Source organism: Perna viridis, chromosome 5 (assembly GCF_037379345.1).
Source record: "Perna viridis isolate PV_CMFRI_1.1 ecotype Kerala chromosome 5, ASM3737934v1, whole genome shotgun sequence".
Lineage (NCBI taxonomy): Eukaryota > Metazoa > Mollusca > Bivalvia > Mytilida > Mytilidae > Perna > Perna viridis.
Window position 1 is genome coordinate 48220839 of NC_142449.1, and position 16112 is coordinate 48236950.

General features: G+C 31.6%; 1 protein-coding gene across 1 annotated transcript; it reads right to left on the minus strand.

Moving 5' to 3' along the window:
• Positions 1–1264: 1264 nt before the first annotated feature.
• LOC148618033 (large ribosomal subunit protein uL3m-like) lies at positions 1265–15742 on the minus strand. Its single transcript, XM_088585856.1, has 9 exons — positions 15626–15742; positions 11815–12021; positions 10834–10924; positions 10062–10190; positions 5123–5222; positions 4062–4122; positions 3510–3621; positions 2696–2773; positions 1265–1553 (listed from the first exon to the last, which is right to left on the minus strand). Exons 1-9 carry the CDS (start codon positions 15700–15702, stop codon positions 1305–1307), a joined length of 1104 nt encoding a protein of 367 aa, XP_088441982.1. The 5' UTR covers positions 15703–15742; the 3' UTR covers positions 1265–1304.
• Positions 15743–16112: the final 370 nt, after the last annotated feature.

The following is a 16112-nucleotide window of genomic DNA, read 5'->3' on the forward strand; positions in this document are numbered from 1 at the left end:
TGAGACCATTGTATTATGTAATTACTGAGAACATTGTATTGTTTAAACATTGAGACTTTTGTGATCTCTAGTGAATGAGATCAATGTATTATAAAATTACTGAGATCACTGTATTGTATAATTACTGTATTGTATAATTTCTGAGAACATCATATTAAATAAACACATATTGTATAATCAGTGAAGACTTCTGTGTTACCTAATGACTGAGACAACTGTATTAAATTGTATAATAACTATGACCATGATATAAAATAATCAATGAGACTTCTGTGTTACCTAGTAACTGAGACCACTGTATTGTATAATTACTGAGACCATCATATTGTATAAACAATGAGGCTTTTGTGTGATCTAACGACTGAGACCACTGTACTGCATAATTACTGAGACAATCATATGGTATAAAAAATGAGACTTTTGTGTTATCCGAAGACTGAGACCACTGTATTGTATAATTACTGAGACCATCATATTGTGTAAACAATGAGACTTGTGTTGCTTACTGACTGAGACCACTGTACTGTATAATTAATAAAATATGACCAAAATACTATACTTTATAATGTTGTTTAAATACCATTTATCAACTGTAACCTAAATAGTTGGAGCATAAACCCCAATATCAATCACAACATTCTTTTTGTGATGATCAGAACTTGTGTTAAAATTTCATACAGATCCATTCACCTTAACTCAAGTTACTGACCAAAAATCAACAGCTTATGGGTCAAGAATACATTGTCATAAAATTTTATAAAATAATTACCCAGTTATGGCAATTAGTAAGATAGTCATTGACAAGAAGTTATAAAATTAGAATTAATGAATTCTATGTTTCCAGTAATGGTCAGTGAAAGAGAAGAATTTTATTTTTTAATTTTATTTGCAATGTTCTGTTTAAAATGAACAAATACTGAAAATAAAATTCTAAGAGTATTGCACTTAGAAATACATTAAGAAATACTTTTTTTTCTCTACAAGGTACAAAAATGATAGTGGAAAGAATAAAAAGAGAAATCTCATAATGTATCAATTAAGTAAAAATTCAAACTAATTCAGTAACTACAAAACCAATGTCTATTAAAAAATTCAAACCAATGCTTGTAAAAACTAATGGTCCAATATCTAAAACTTTCATGAAAATATTTAAACCCTGATTTAACCACAACTAAAATATACAGAATGACAGAAGACCAAACTGACAAATATAACCAAAAGCTCTAAGTGCCTCTGGTTTAGGAGACTAAAAATCTAAATAACCAACATTTCAATCAATTTTATTTTCAAATTTACAACTAAGTCTACTCTTCTTCTAGAGCAAATTCAATAGATGGCTCACTAAAATCAAAAATAGTTTCATCAAAATATTCCTCAGCTATTGGTCCATCAGCATCCTCTGGGTAAAATGTTGGCATCAGAGGAGGTGGACTCTTCCTCTTTTTTCTCCGTAATGATAAAGATGTGTCCATAAGTCTGACATAGCAGTGGTTTGGACCTGGCATTGAACCCTTGACATAAAGTACATTGTACTTTGTGTTAATTCTGATCACCTGAAAAGAAGAAAACTTATCAATTAGACCACTTATTTAACTCTACTCTTGTTATGAATGTTAATTTCAGACCTCTTTAAGTTCTGTTCACATTCTACCTTAAATAGCATTGATTTTTATGTTTATCTCTGAACACTTCAAGTTATACTATTGATCTACCTTAAAAAGGATTGGATATAGTTGATTTGCATTGTTAATTTCAGAACACTTCAAGTTCTACTCTTGTTCTACCAAAAAAAAATTATTCAATTTCAGTTGCAAAAATTTTAAAAACAGATAGAAAAACTGTTTGGATCAGTACTGAGAACTGAGAATCAAGAAAACTTTAGTAATATTTTTTAGTCAAATGCAATAGAAAAAAGATCAGATCAGGCTTATCCTTAAATTTTTTAACACAACAAAATCAAAGTGCTGTTAGCACTGAAGGTTTTTGAATATTGTTAAAATAGCTGCATACACAGTCAATTTCAAAGACTTTATGATATAAAGTAAAAATAATCATAAATTTGCATTTCCCATATAATTTAAAACTTTTTTCCCTAAAAGTTCAAACTGAATGTTAATCTTTAATATTGATTTCAGAGATATGCATACCTGTTTACCTTTGGAACAATCTAAGTGGGAAATTATCCCCCATTGACACTGTTGCATGAGGGAAATTTTTACATAAAAGAAAATTTTATTTGTAAAATTCAATTATATTGTATTTTTCACAAAATGAAGTATTTTTTAACCAAAAACCTCCCACAAATCTTACATTTATGTTGGAGATTCTAAATTTTTCATTGATTTTGTGAGTCACCTCCTAATGTGGAGGATTTACAGGCATAGATATAATTTGTAGATCAATAGTTAAACAGTATCCAACTTAACACACATTTACATCAATATCCTAAACCTGTCTGAAAATGAATTTGCAATCACATTCAAAAACTCTGCTTCAGAAAATAATTTCCTAGATGTCCTAACTATCTACAAAGAGTAATGAAATTTGGTACAGTAGCTGTGTTTATAAAAGTGTGATGGACAGACAGAAAGGGCAAAAACAATATGTCTCCCCACCAAAAGGGGGACATAATAAGCTACAGTTCATTTGGGATACACTGGACAAAAACATGGTTTACAATAACAGACTGACTGACCTTAAGTCCCTTTGCAGTAGCCCAATTAGCTCCCATGTGCCCAGGCATCTTTTTACCCTTCCATATCTTTGCTGTGTCCTGTTTCAACAAAAAAATCTTATTAAGAATCAAGTCAGCTAATGAACAGAAGGATTCTTATAATTATTTTTATGGTCCATCCAAATTTATCAACAGATTGTTGTACTTGGAGATGAAAGAATCAAAAATGTAATTTTAGAGCATCCACTGCTGCAAAATAATAAAATCAAAGTAAAAACTGTAAACATTTACATAAGAGTAGATATATGAAAACAAAATGTTGTCTATTCTCTGTTTATATTTAAAACACCATAAAATACTCTCATTTAAGCTTTGTTGTCTTTTCTCTCCTCAGAGGTGTTTCTTAAAAGCAGAGGACCTTACCGATGCACCTGTTCAGTACCAGAGTTGCTCATTTATTTTGTTTTAATTTTCTGTGTGTATTCTTCCATTTAAGGAGGTAGACCTAAGGTAAGGGACACAACTCTTACAAATAACTGGAAAATTTGTATTCAGCATTTGACATATATCTCATGTAAGCATCAAAGTAACTTGGATTGATTTCATTCTCTTTCAAATGAAAGCTTGATAGGCTTTGTTGAAATTGAATATGATACAAATATATCATTGATTTCAAGAGCTATGTCCCTTACCCTGGATCTATCTCCTTAACCTTTATCATTTATGGTGTTATGTCTATTCTTTTGATCATGAATTTTCTGTTCCAAATTTTAACCATGGTCTCTTTGCTTTCACATATAAATTGATCAGCCTTCAAACACTCATAATAGCTTACCCCTCCACCTCCTAAGGAGCCAATTCTCCTTTTGTTCTTTGTAGCCCCATGAGAGCCCCAGCCTCCCTTCATACCCCATCTTTTCACCACACCTTGGAAACCCCAATCAATACTGAAATAAAAATTACAATGATTGATTCAACCACTTCAAATCTTGTCTTTCTAAAGTATCAACAGAATGTGACTTGAAGTACATGAAGTTATAATGAAGAAAGAGAAAAAGTGATTTAAAAAAGATGAGTAATGCCTCTGCATTCAGCACCTAATTGTACTGCATAAAGGTGTTTAGGCTCTGATTTTATTTGCATTTCAAATCATCAGAAATTTTTCATAAGCATGGTAACCAATTCTATAGCATTTATATTACATTGTAATAAATTAGGAACATTTTTTGTCAAGATATTCTTTTTACATAATCTTTACTTCTCCAATGAAAGCCATTGTAAGTCCATTTAAGCAAATCAAGCTTAAATGTTCAGAAAAGAACTTTCCAGAATCTCTAGCATGGCAGGAGTACCACAGCAATTTAAGGTTATTCCCTCACTAACTTACGTTTTAGCCTGTGCATCAATATAATCTCCTACTTTAAAATGCATGGCTGTTAGAGGTAAACCTGAAAAAGGAAGACATTGTCAAGGGCTTATCTAAAGAATCTTAGTACTCAAAATTGTAGCCTGAAATTTTTTTATGGGATTTGGAGGGGATTATCTGGACAAAATTATGTCAACTTAAAAGTGTTTAATAAGTCATTTCATGCTCCTATTTAACAGTTTTTAATGCTACTGTGAATCCAAGGGATGGGGTGTTCAACCCTTTGACTATATTTCTGGTACTGGTGGGTTAAGTGGCACTTCATCAATAAGTTAGCTTAGAGCTACACATGGATTTCTTGTCTAACTAATGTTTTATTTTCATACATATAAATAGCCTGTTACGACAAGAGCCTTTGTACCCTACAACATGTTTATTGCTTGAATAACCATTAAAAAAAAAGTGTAATTTGACCATTTGCACCATCAGGAACAAAGAAAAAAGACAAGGTTTGTTAAATTGAGATATATCTTTATTAAAATGCACTGAGAATAAACATCTCAAGGGCAGATAACTCTGCCAAAAACCTCATTTACTAACATTCTATTGAAAAACATCAAGTGATGCAGAGATCAAATAATGCCCTCTTTAAATAAAGAAAGCATCCTTGAGTGAAATTAAATTGTCCAATCAGTGGGATTTTGACTTGCATGTTTCTGATATTTTCCTCTTTGCCTGTTTCTTACAAATACTAACACTTAAGGTGATGCACAGGACATTATCGTCATGTTGTGAAAGTTTGGTCTAAATTCACCAAATTGTTTTGAAAAGTTTCAGGCTGTATAAGTATGTTACCTTGTGTAGTAAATCCAATGTCAATTCCAGAGAATGCAACATACGACACAAAAAAAGGAAGATGCACTATGTCTTAAACAATCCATCAAAAATCCATAGAATGTAGTAAATTATGTAAGAAAACATCCAAATCTGAACAAATGAATGACTGGATTGACAAGATTTGCAATTATAAATAATTCTCTACTTTTCAAGCATCAAGAACAAAAACATTTTATTTCTCTTACCAGGTTGAATTGCAGCCTCAGGAGTAACAAGAAATCTAGTTAGTTTTCTCTTTGGAGGCACACCAGCTTCAGAGAACAAATTATTGTATTCCTTTGTAAACTACAACAATAAATTTATGACTATGAGAACTTTGTTAAATCTGGGCGCAGCATTGAAGTACAAAATGGTCCATGTAAACTATCTTTTTTGAGATCTAAAAATAATTAAAGTTCTGAAACTCCTACAATATTGTTTGTGTTAAATTTGGGACATATTATGCACATCTACATTTCATTCAAATACACCCTCCCAAATATGGAAACAATTTGCCAAAAGGTTTAAGAGATGTGACCACACGGACATGTACAATTGAATAGGTGTTAAATCTCCCGCATTTGGCGTAAGCTTACCCAATTTCATAAAAATTTCAACAGTCTCCTGTTTACATGCCAAAATTACGGTTGGAGATTAAGCAGCATTTGTAAATTTCTTCCATCTTTTTTGAATTTTTGGAATAAAATCGTAATAAATTACTTAAATTCTTGTCAAAAGAAATTGATCTTGAACCTGTGATAAAGACAATTAATTTACTACATGCATATCATTGTAATACATTTTTGTATAGAGAAACATTGTGTGTAAGAGGAGGTTATTTCATGCAAAATGGTCATAGTGAAATGGAAATTAAATTCAAATACGGCCTGTTGCTAAACATAAAGCACATCAACAAAAAAAACCCTCTGCAAATCTCCCACATTTGAATTTTCTAAGGTTAATATTTATGACAATTGAGAAATGTTGAAAACACAGGAAGTCCCATTAGTCCACGGGCTGGGAGGGTCCACCGTGCTCCCCCACTCATCAACTTCATGGTGATTTTTAGGTACCTTTATACCTCCCATTACCGAATTAATTTGTCGCCAAGGAATGTTCTCAGATTCTTTTTCAGTATTAGCCTATATTTGTACCCCACTGGGTCAAAAAGCCAAGATTTTTGTGACTTAATTGTTTGAGTGTCTAAGCCTTCCTGGGATAGCATGTATGAACAAACTAAACAAATTTAGGTATCACTGTATAGCCCAATGTCTCAGCTTTGCAATGGTACCATGAAAGTTGCGATTACTTTTAGGGTTTTGCGGTAAAATGAACAAATATACCCCTACCCTGCCGAAATATCACTTAAATTGACATATTTTTCAATGTCAAAACCCCTAAAGTATTTATGCTTCAGTAAAAAATGGTTTATTTGGTATTTTCTGTTTACTATTATTACAATTTATACTTCTGGGGTTCTTTTGATGAATTTTGGCGATTTTCGTAGTCAGATTTTATCCAAAAATGTGAAAAACAGAATTTTTGATTTTTCGGTCAAAAGTCACATATATTTGACTATACAAGTTATTACTCAAATAAAACATCTCAAATTTGGTATCATTCGATAGATAATTTAATTTCCTACATACAATTTTCAAGAAAGGACTTTCTAAATTTTTTTAAAAATATTACCCCTACACCTAGAAAACTGGTCTCAGTATCAAACAGAATTCTCATTCACAGCATACTGACATTGTAGAACTCATATCTTAGCCATTCATGATTAAGATAATGATGTACCTAACATATCTGATCAATTCTGGTGCTTAGATTTTCCTTTTTGGGTGACATTACTATAAAATCAGAACAAAGGGAATTTTCAGAATACTGTAGTTTAAACAAGTTTTTGTGTGGTATGGTTCATTAATATAAAGTCTTAGCTTCAAAAGGAGCCCAGGTAATAAATATTTGAACTTTTTCAAGTCAAGTTAGGTGGAAAATTGCCACCCCTACCCATGATAAAAAATGCCTCAACATGAACTAAAATGTTAATTTTTGTCATATAAATGGTATACAGTAGACATGTTGAGTACTATTGTTTTAATTATCGATGTATTCAACATATTTTCTCATTTCAGGGATGTATTTTTCAGTTTTAATGTGACAAAAATGAGTTTTTCATAAAAAGGGGAATTTTTAGAATTTCATATTTCCTTCAATTTCACCTATAATTTGCAATGTCTTTCAAATACAATACTTCAAACAAACTTTTGTACATGCAAATACAATTATATAGTGTCTTAGCTTTCTAATGAGCCCAAGTAATAAATATTTGAACTTTTTCAAGTCCAAATAGGTGGAAAATTGTCTTCCCTACCCATGATTAAAAAAATGCCTTAACATGAACTAAAATGTTAATTTTTGGTATATTAACGTTGTACAATAGACATGTTGTATTCTAGTATTTTAATTATTTATGTATTCAACATACCTGCTCATTTCAGGTGCATATTTTTGAGTTTCAATATGACAAGGACAAGTTCTTCAAAATAAGGGAAATTTTCGGATTTTCATAATTTCTTCCATTTCAACGGTGATTTGGCATTTTTTTTCAAGTACCCTACTTCAAACAAACTTTTGTGTATATAAACACATCTATGTAGCATCTAGGCTTTCTAATGAGACAAGGCATCGTATACTTTAATGTATCCAAAGCCATAAAGGCCAAAGAATGGTACCCCATATCACTAAAATTTCAGTGAAAAACCCAGAATAGGTATGTGGTAGATTAGCATTTTTTGGTGTTGGATATGTATATGCCAATCAATCATCATAGCTGCTCTTTGAAACTTTATATGTATAAAAATAATGATAGCAAACAAAATCAAATCATGTGAAAACTATGATATTTTAAACAAAAATTATACAATTTACGTGCTAAACTGCGTAATAATCTGTTTTTTTTCTCTTAAATTTCCCCTTTTTGTAATATTTTGTCGTCTTTAGGACAATAAAAACATAACTTTGCTTGACAATGTGATTGATACAAGATCAGACAGACATTGCATACAGTTCGTGTATGCTATAAACGATCATTTTCTTTCACATGGGGGCAGATTCTTTCGCCCCAAATGGCCTCAAATATGTTTAATTGTGCATTGCCTTGGCTCATTAAGGTAAGATACTACATAAATGTGTTTGAATATACAAAAGCTTGTTTGAAATAGGGTACTTGAAAAACATTGCCCATTACAGGCGAAATGGAAGAAAATATTAAAATAAGAAAATTCCCAATTTTATGAAAACTTGTTATTGTCAGCTCAAAACTGAAAATAACTCGCCTGAAACGAGGAGATATGTTGAATACATCGATAATTAAAACAATAGTACCCAACATGTCTTTTTTTATTAACATTTTGATTCATGTTTAGGTATTCTTCTAATGGGTGGGGTGGCAATTTTTCACCTAATTGGAAAAGTTCAAATATTTATTACATGGGTTCATTACAAAGCCAAGACACTATGTAATTGTATTTGAATATACAAAAGCTTATTTGAAGCACAGTATTTGAAAAATAAATGCAAATTATAGGTGAAATGGAAGGAAATATGAAATTCTAAAAATTCCCCTTTCAATGAAAAACTTATTTTTGTCACATTAAAATTGAAAAAAAATCCCCTGAAATGGGAAAATATGTTGGATACATTGATAATTAAAACAATAGTACCCAACATGTCTATTGTACACCGTTTATATATTAATTATTAACATCTGGGTTCATGCTGAGGCATTTTTTCCATGGGTAGGGGTGGCAATTTTTCACCTAACTTGACTTAGAAAAGTGCAAATATTTATTACCTGGGCTCATTTTGAAGATACAACACTATACTAATGTACTGTATCACACCAAACCTTGTTTAAACTATGGTATTCTGAAAAAAGGGAAATAACGGGTGATATAGAAGAAATTTTGAAATTCTGAAAATTTCTCTTTTTCCTAATTTATAGTAATTGTCACCCCAAAAAGAAACTCTAAGCATCTGAATTGACCAGGTATGTTGGGTACATCATTAACTTAATTATGAATGCCAAAAATATGAGTTCTACCGTGTCAGTATGCTGTAAATGATAATTCTGTTTGATACTGAGAACAGTTTTGTGGGTGTAGGGATATTATTTTTAACATTTTCTTTAAAAAATCATTCTTAAAATTAGTTTTTCTGATTTATTTATGTAGAAAATTAATTTATCTATCAAATGATACCAAATTTGAGATGTTTTATTTGAGTAATAACTTGTAAAGTCAAATTTATGTGACTTTTGACCGAAAAATCGAAAATATCATTTTTCGCATTTTTTGATAAATTCTGACTATGAAAATTGCTAAAATTCATCAAAAGAACCCCCAAAGTATAAATTGTGATAATACTAAACAGAAATACCAAATAAACCATTTTTTACTGAAGCATAAATACTAGGGGTTTTGACATTGAAAAATAATTCAATTTAAGCAATTTGTCAGCGGGGTAGGGGTACATTTTTTTTCATTTTACCGCAAAATTCTAAGTGTTACCGCAACTTTCTTGGTACCATTGTAAAGCTGAGACATTGGGCTATATGATGATACACACATATTGTCAGTTTTCTTCGTTCTGTACAAAAAAAATCGATTTTTGCCTCAACAAGGTATAAAAAGTAGCCAAAAAATACAAAAATGCTTCAGTTTTATTTTTTGGTGACATAAAGATTCATAAATGGGAGGTTTAAGGGTACCTGAAAATCATATTTTGGTCGATGAGTGGAGGCGGTTCCCGGGGGAGGGGGGGATGGTATCTTAGCCCACATACTACATAACTCCTACAAAATTTGTTGAATTGAAATGGTAGTCAGTAAGTATATTTTCCCTTCATAAGATATATCCTCCAAAATGAGAAAATAATCTGACAAAGGATTTCGGAGAAGATGTGTCCACAAAGTGTATAGGACAGAAACAATAACCATGTCTCTCCGTGGTTTTGTGGTGAGGTTCATTACAATAAATGTAAAATGGAAAAGATACTTCAATTTTGAGTGATTTTACTGACTTACCACAGGATGTATTATTATGAAATTGGGTTGCAGTTACAACTACCAAGTATACTCACCAAATGAGGTTCACAGCTTAAAGCACCAACAACCACACTACCATACTTCCTATGCCACCATGGTTTCCATCCAGCTGACTTGACAAACTCCTCTGGAGGTGTGTATCTGATCACATGGTTATCTATCACCTATAAACAATCCAAAAAACAAAATAAACAATATGTTGCACACATTGTCATGTAATGTATACTTCCACTCATACAGTACAATGAACCAAAATCAGTGACAATGTATGGCTCATCTGTAAAAAAAAACTTACCAAAATTTGAAACCAATTTATCCATTGGGAGTTGAGATAATTGTGATAAAATTGATCGATTGTATGTTGGTGTTTAACACCCATGCAGAAATATTTCAGCTATACCAGGGCAACAAACATGAAATGGAGAATAAAATGAACAGAAAATGATGATGAAATGAAAAATGGGATCAGACAAAAGGATAATAGGGTGGACAAATTTTGATTGCCACTGGAAATGTGGAGGGGTAGGTTTGGGCTATTTAGCCTCCTGCAGTGGAGCACCAAGGTTCCTACTCCTATAGAATACCACAGCAGGATGGAATGGGGGACAGATGGACTGACTCCAAGTAAATAAACATTTTAATTATGTTATATTGTTTTTATATGTAAAATTTGTTACTTTCCAAATGATATTCATTAATACATTTTTTTTTAAATCAGTTGAAAATTATGCAGATGTAAGACTTTGAGATTGTCAAAAAGTTCTTTCAGTTTTACATATCTAATTGCATAATATCCCTTATACAAACCTGCAACATTGTAGTTAAAACATTTTCTCCATCTTTTGTCCACTGTGGAATTACCCCCAACTTCATTGCAAGAACACCAACTCTCTTGGTTCTGAAACAAAAATCTAAAGATATCATTCATAGATTTTTAAAAAAATTGAACAATTTAGCAGCATTATGTCAATACTAATTACATTAGGTTAAAGCAATGAAAATCACCATAAAACATGTGCCACTTATCAATTATTTGTTGAAAACTTATGTCTTTTTGTCATACAGTCAGGTCTTGATTAAAAAAAATAAACTTGGAAATTAATACCACATTTCTGTGGTAGTCTTTCTCACAGTGATTCTATACTTATTACTTTAACTGGCAAAATTTAAAAATTCTAAAGGAATTCATAACATTAATCCTATGCCCACTTCATTCTGCTCAAATGAGGTATAAATGCTAAAATTTTCTTTCAAATAGCAAACTTAAACAGTAAAATTTCAAGCAAAACTTTTGCGGATGCCAAATTTGTGATTTTCTATATGAAAAAGGGTGTTAAATTTCCATGGTCTTTACTTTCATATCTTCAGATTTAATGGAATGGAATGGGAGCTTTATTTTTGTGATTTCATGAATATAGCAAAAATTATTTCCCACTATACAGTCATGTAATTATATATGGTATACCTTATCCTTTAAGTACATCAAAACAAATATCAAAGTACTGTACCATGACTAATCTCTGACATGGTGGTACACCACTCTATTAGTGGTAACCCACAGTTTTTTTTATCCAAATAGATAGTTCCCAATTTTTAAAAAAATTTTGAATGGTAGGTTATTCCCAAAAACTTCCAAAAGATTTTGTAAGAAATCTAAAGAAATAATAATGTTATTGGCTACCACTACCAGGGTGGTGTACAGTTGGTGATCAGTCATGGTATGTCTCTTTCTATATTGTATCATGGAACTCAGACTATCCATCATTTACAGGATTGATGAAATCTTACTTTAAATTCCATGTTCCTCTTTCTAATGGTTCTTCTTTCAATGGACTACTGGAGGGTTTATACTGTTCAACAACAAGATCTTTAATGAACTGTTTGTTTTCAGGTGTCAGTCCTTCGTCATATGATTTTTTCTTTCGTGGAACAAACCATTCTGGATTTTTTGAGCTCCTTTTGTTATGTCTGACAGGTTGATAACAGGTCAACACTCTGTAAGAGGTAACTTAGAAATTAATATCACTTGAGACTTAAGCGATAATAAATATTTTTACAAAGAAACACTCAGAACTGGGAATAATTTAAAACAAATGCTCAGGTGTCTTAATTTGCATGATTTGAGCTGTCAATACTCATTTAATAACTGGAACATTTTATTCTTTCGTAATTACTCAGTTCACATAAAGCTGCTCAATAAGGGTTGCACAGAGTGAAAGTGAGTGCACGTGAAATTGTCACTCTAATGTGATGAGTTGAGACACATTACATTTAAGCTGGAAATGTCCCGTTAAAATCAGAAATATTTACCAAGACTCTTAATGAATGGCCATTTGAAATTCTCAAGATCATTCAAATTGGCCCATTCCCAAAATGTTAATCGCAGTCACTGCATATGTACAAAATCTTCTTCCCACCAAGTTTATGGTAATCTGTAAGATCTTTGCATCTCTGAACGTAAGATTCAGTATGGATGGGAGTGTAAATTATTGCACACATACACCCTTGTTTAAAGCAGGTATGTTACATCTGCATGTATAAAAATAGGTTAAGCTAGACAAAATCTAGGACATAACTTATACCAAATTATTTTAATTTAAAATTGTAACAGAGTATATTTACTATAATTCTTAAACTTTCATTGTTTGCATTATGTCTCTTGAAATTCAAGGTACAAAAATGACTGGCATTCATAAATACTTCATTTTTGTTTTAGTGACAAACTGATTAATAGATGGGAGGTAAAAGGGTACCAAAAATCATAATTGAGTTGATAGATAGAAAACAGTGTCTCTCACATTCTAATGATCAAGGTTTTGAGTACATTGTAAATGTACTTAGAATGATAAAAATTTATGCCTTCTGTACTTCCAAATTTGACAACATTCTTCTTTTAATTCTCCACATTTGTACCTACACAAGGGAAGTGACCAGCAAAATAAAAGTTAGCATTCCAAGACAGTGTAACTATTTGGACTTCCAACACCAGTATGTATAGCAGTCAGTAGAATAGTTGCTGAGGTGTTGTAGGCACCTGCTCGTACAGAACAATACAAAATGAGCGTGACCACAAGAAGACTTAGATAATCTACATCAGTGGGAATATGATTGGATAAGCTTCAATCCATACAAATGCGAAGTAATCAGTATAACCAACAAATGAAAAACTCACAAAAGCTGACAACGCCATCAATGACCAGACTCCACAGGTTACAGACCAGGCTAAATACAATAGACAGCAAAATCTCCTTGGGCCAATATATTAACAACATAACCAAACTAGAGGCTCTAAAGAGCCTGCATAGCTCACGTGGGTTGATAAGCAACATTTCATTTTTTATAAAAGTGGCCATGTGTTTTCTTAAATAAAAATTCCTATCACTCATATCTAAAGTACAATCATGTCAACTTTCATTGAATTCAGTCCAGTAATAGAATTGGAAATAGCAAAAAAAAAAAAAAAAAAAAAAAATCTAGAAAAGGGCAATATCGCAAATATCAGATCACAAATTTTCACAAGAATTAATGTACCGGTAGATCTCACCATTCTGCTAAGTTTCATAAAATTTCCCTCAGTGGTTTAAGAGGAGAAGATTTATGAAAATTATAACATCAAAAATTGCAAAAAATATATGATGATGTGCAAATTTTCTCCACAGGAGTCCTGCACAGTACAGGAAGAAGAACTTAGAAAGAAGAGACAGGGATATCCATAATTGATTTAACCACATTTCAGTCGTCAAAATGTTGAGCCTTCAATAAAATTCAGAAACAATAATAGATGGACTCATTTTGTTCCTGTACATGTAGTCTGGATATTTTTATACTAAATGGGGAAATAAATACCATGATTGTGAACACCAACTTACTTAACAAATGAATGAATGACAAGGGTCATTGGTCACCATTTTTGTTTAGGGTAAACCTGGTTCTAGTGCAAAGGTGAAAAATAGTTTTTTGGTCATGCACGCAATTAATTATCATCTGACTTTCATTAGGTAATCTGACAGACATGACAGACAATTAATCAAATATGTTTATATTATTGTAGGTTAATGATCAATCTTTAAATAAAGAGTGAACAGTAAATCACAATGGCAAACTTATAAGATGTATGGAATTACGTTAAACTGATATACATACATTAGTGTAACGGTAGAGCAAGATTTGATGTGCAAAATTATGCCTCTAAATTTTTTTTAGGCGCAGAAATTGACCTCACCTTTTCGCAAGCAGCTTCTGAGTGTTAAAGATGCTGTATCAGAAAAATAGGTTTAATGCAATGCAGGGATTGAATTTCAGATATTTATCCACTATCTGAATTTAGCAAGTACTGAAAGTTTACACTCGTTAAATTCATGATTTTTTGGTTATTTCTGGACTTTACCTGTATTACACATAGAATTCCACTAGCAAATTTTAGCAAGTGGATATAATAGCAAAATTGAATTTAAACTTGCATTTAGCAAGTATTTCACCTGAAATTCGATCACTGCAATGAAAGGTTAGATTTTATACAATCTTCAGACAAAAATAAAAATCCACTTTCCAAAGGCCTGTTTTTTTCTCTGTCTAGAAAACAGATAACTACTGTGATACAGTGAGACCCCAGTATACATGTACAATTCAGATAGGCCATCCTGTCAATTAGAAAACACCTATTAACCTGACCATGATGATGAATGATATGATCCAGAATGCCTATGCACCTGTTCTTCATTACAAAAAATTGCAATTGCACAGGAATAAAGTATTCACAGGAAAGAGTAGAAAAGAGTATATCATGCATTCATCTATTCTTGATAGTCATGAGTTCTTGATGGCAATGCGCACAGGCATTATGACATAAAAGGCGCATGTCATCTATTCATTAAGAATTAACCTACTGAACACTTCCTTGCTTCTATTGGGCTTTGATTTAGCCATGTTGCTTATAAAGGTATGTATAATACCAATAAACTTTAGTACCCATTTATTTTACCTTTTTCTTAAACCCCAAAAAGTTCATATTTTAGGTGCCCACCTCTCCAAACACACATCTTGAATGTTAACAAATTTTATTGAAAGTGGTAGGTTGTATATTCAGCAGTCATGTGCAGTCAAGATATAGGCATGGCTTTGTCAGTAAAAGAAATTGTATGGTGCACAGTACTGGTCATTTCTTATCATTTCTTACCAGAAAACATTAAAAATGTCGTGACATTATCAATGTTTTAATATGAAATATCGATGAAAATATATTGAATTATTTATTTTCTTTATTTTCACTTTCTAAGTATGCATCTCATGCCCTCCATACAGAGAGTCATATCCCTATCGAGAACTACTAGGTCACCACACTAAAATGTGTTTTTCTCACAATGAAGACATGTAATCTCACCAATCTTCTGGGAAACTAACAAAAGATTGTTGATATAATGACTTGAAAATTGTAACTATTTAATAAGTAGTTCAACAATAAACAATATTGTTATGCTATTGAGAACCGATAACAGCAGGATACATGTAGGATGTACTTGTACTTGTGGCATTGGATGTTGTAGGTTTGGCCCAGGACTTAATGAAAATATTCTTTAAAGTATGATAACATAAATGAAACCTTGAAATGGTAAAGGCATCCCGAAACAGAATATTCTGTGCACAATTATTTGCACAAACTAAAGCCCTTGATGACATTTTTTCAGGTTTTCTCCATGGATGGTAGGTGAAGTGTTCATTCTATACAGCGGGGGAAATATAATCAACCTGCTTCCCTAAAGTTAAAAAAAAAAGAAATAGTCTTATTATATATATATTAATGAATTTAATTATATAAAATCTATTGAAAGATTTATTCACCACAAGCAGAAAGATCTAAATCTGAAAGTCTAATATCCAGAGATGAACACTTGTAAGTAGAAAATAATAGTAAACAACCGAAATTAAAGAGTTCCTTTAATCATATAAATTAATTTTTTTTTGTGAATATATAGCTTTTATGAGATATTTATATAGAAAATTCAATATTCACCTCAGAATTTTAAATTAAGAGCGGAAATTAGACATGTTTTATACTTTTATACCATTTGGTTACATCAAAACAAAAT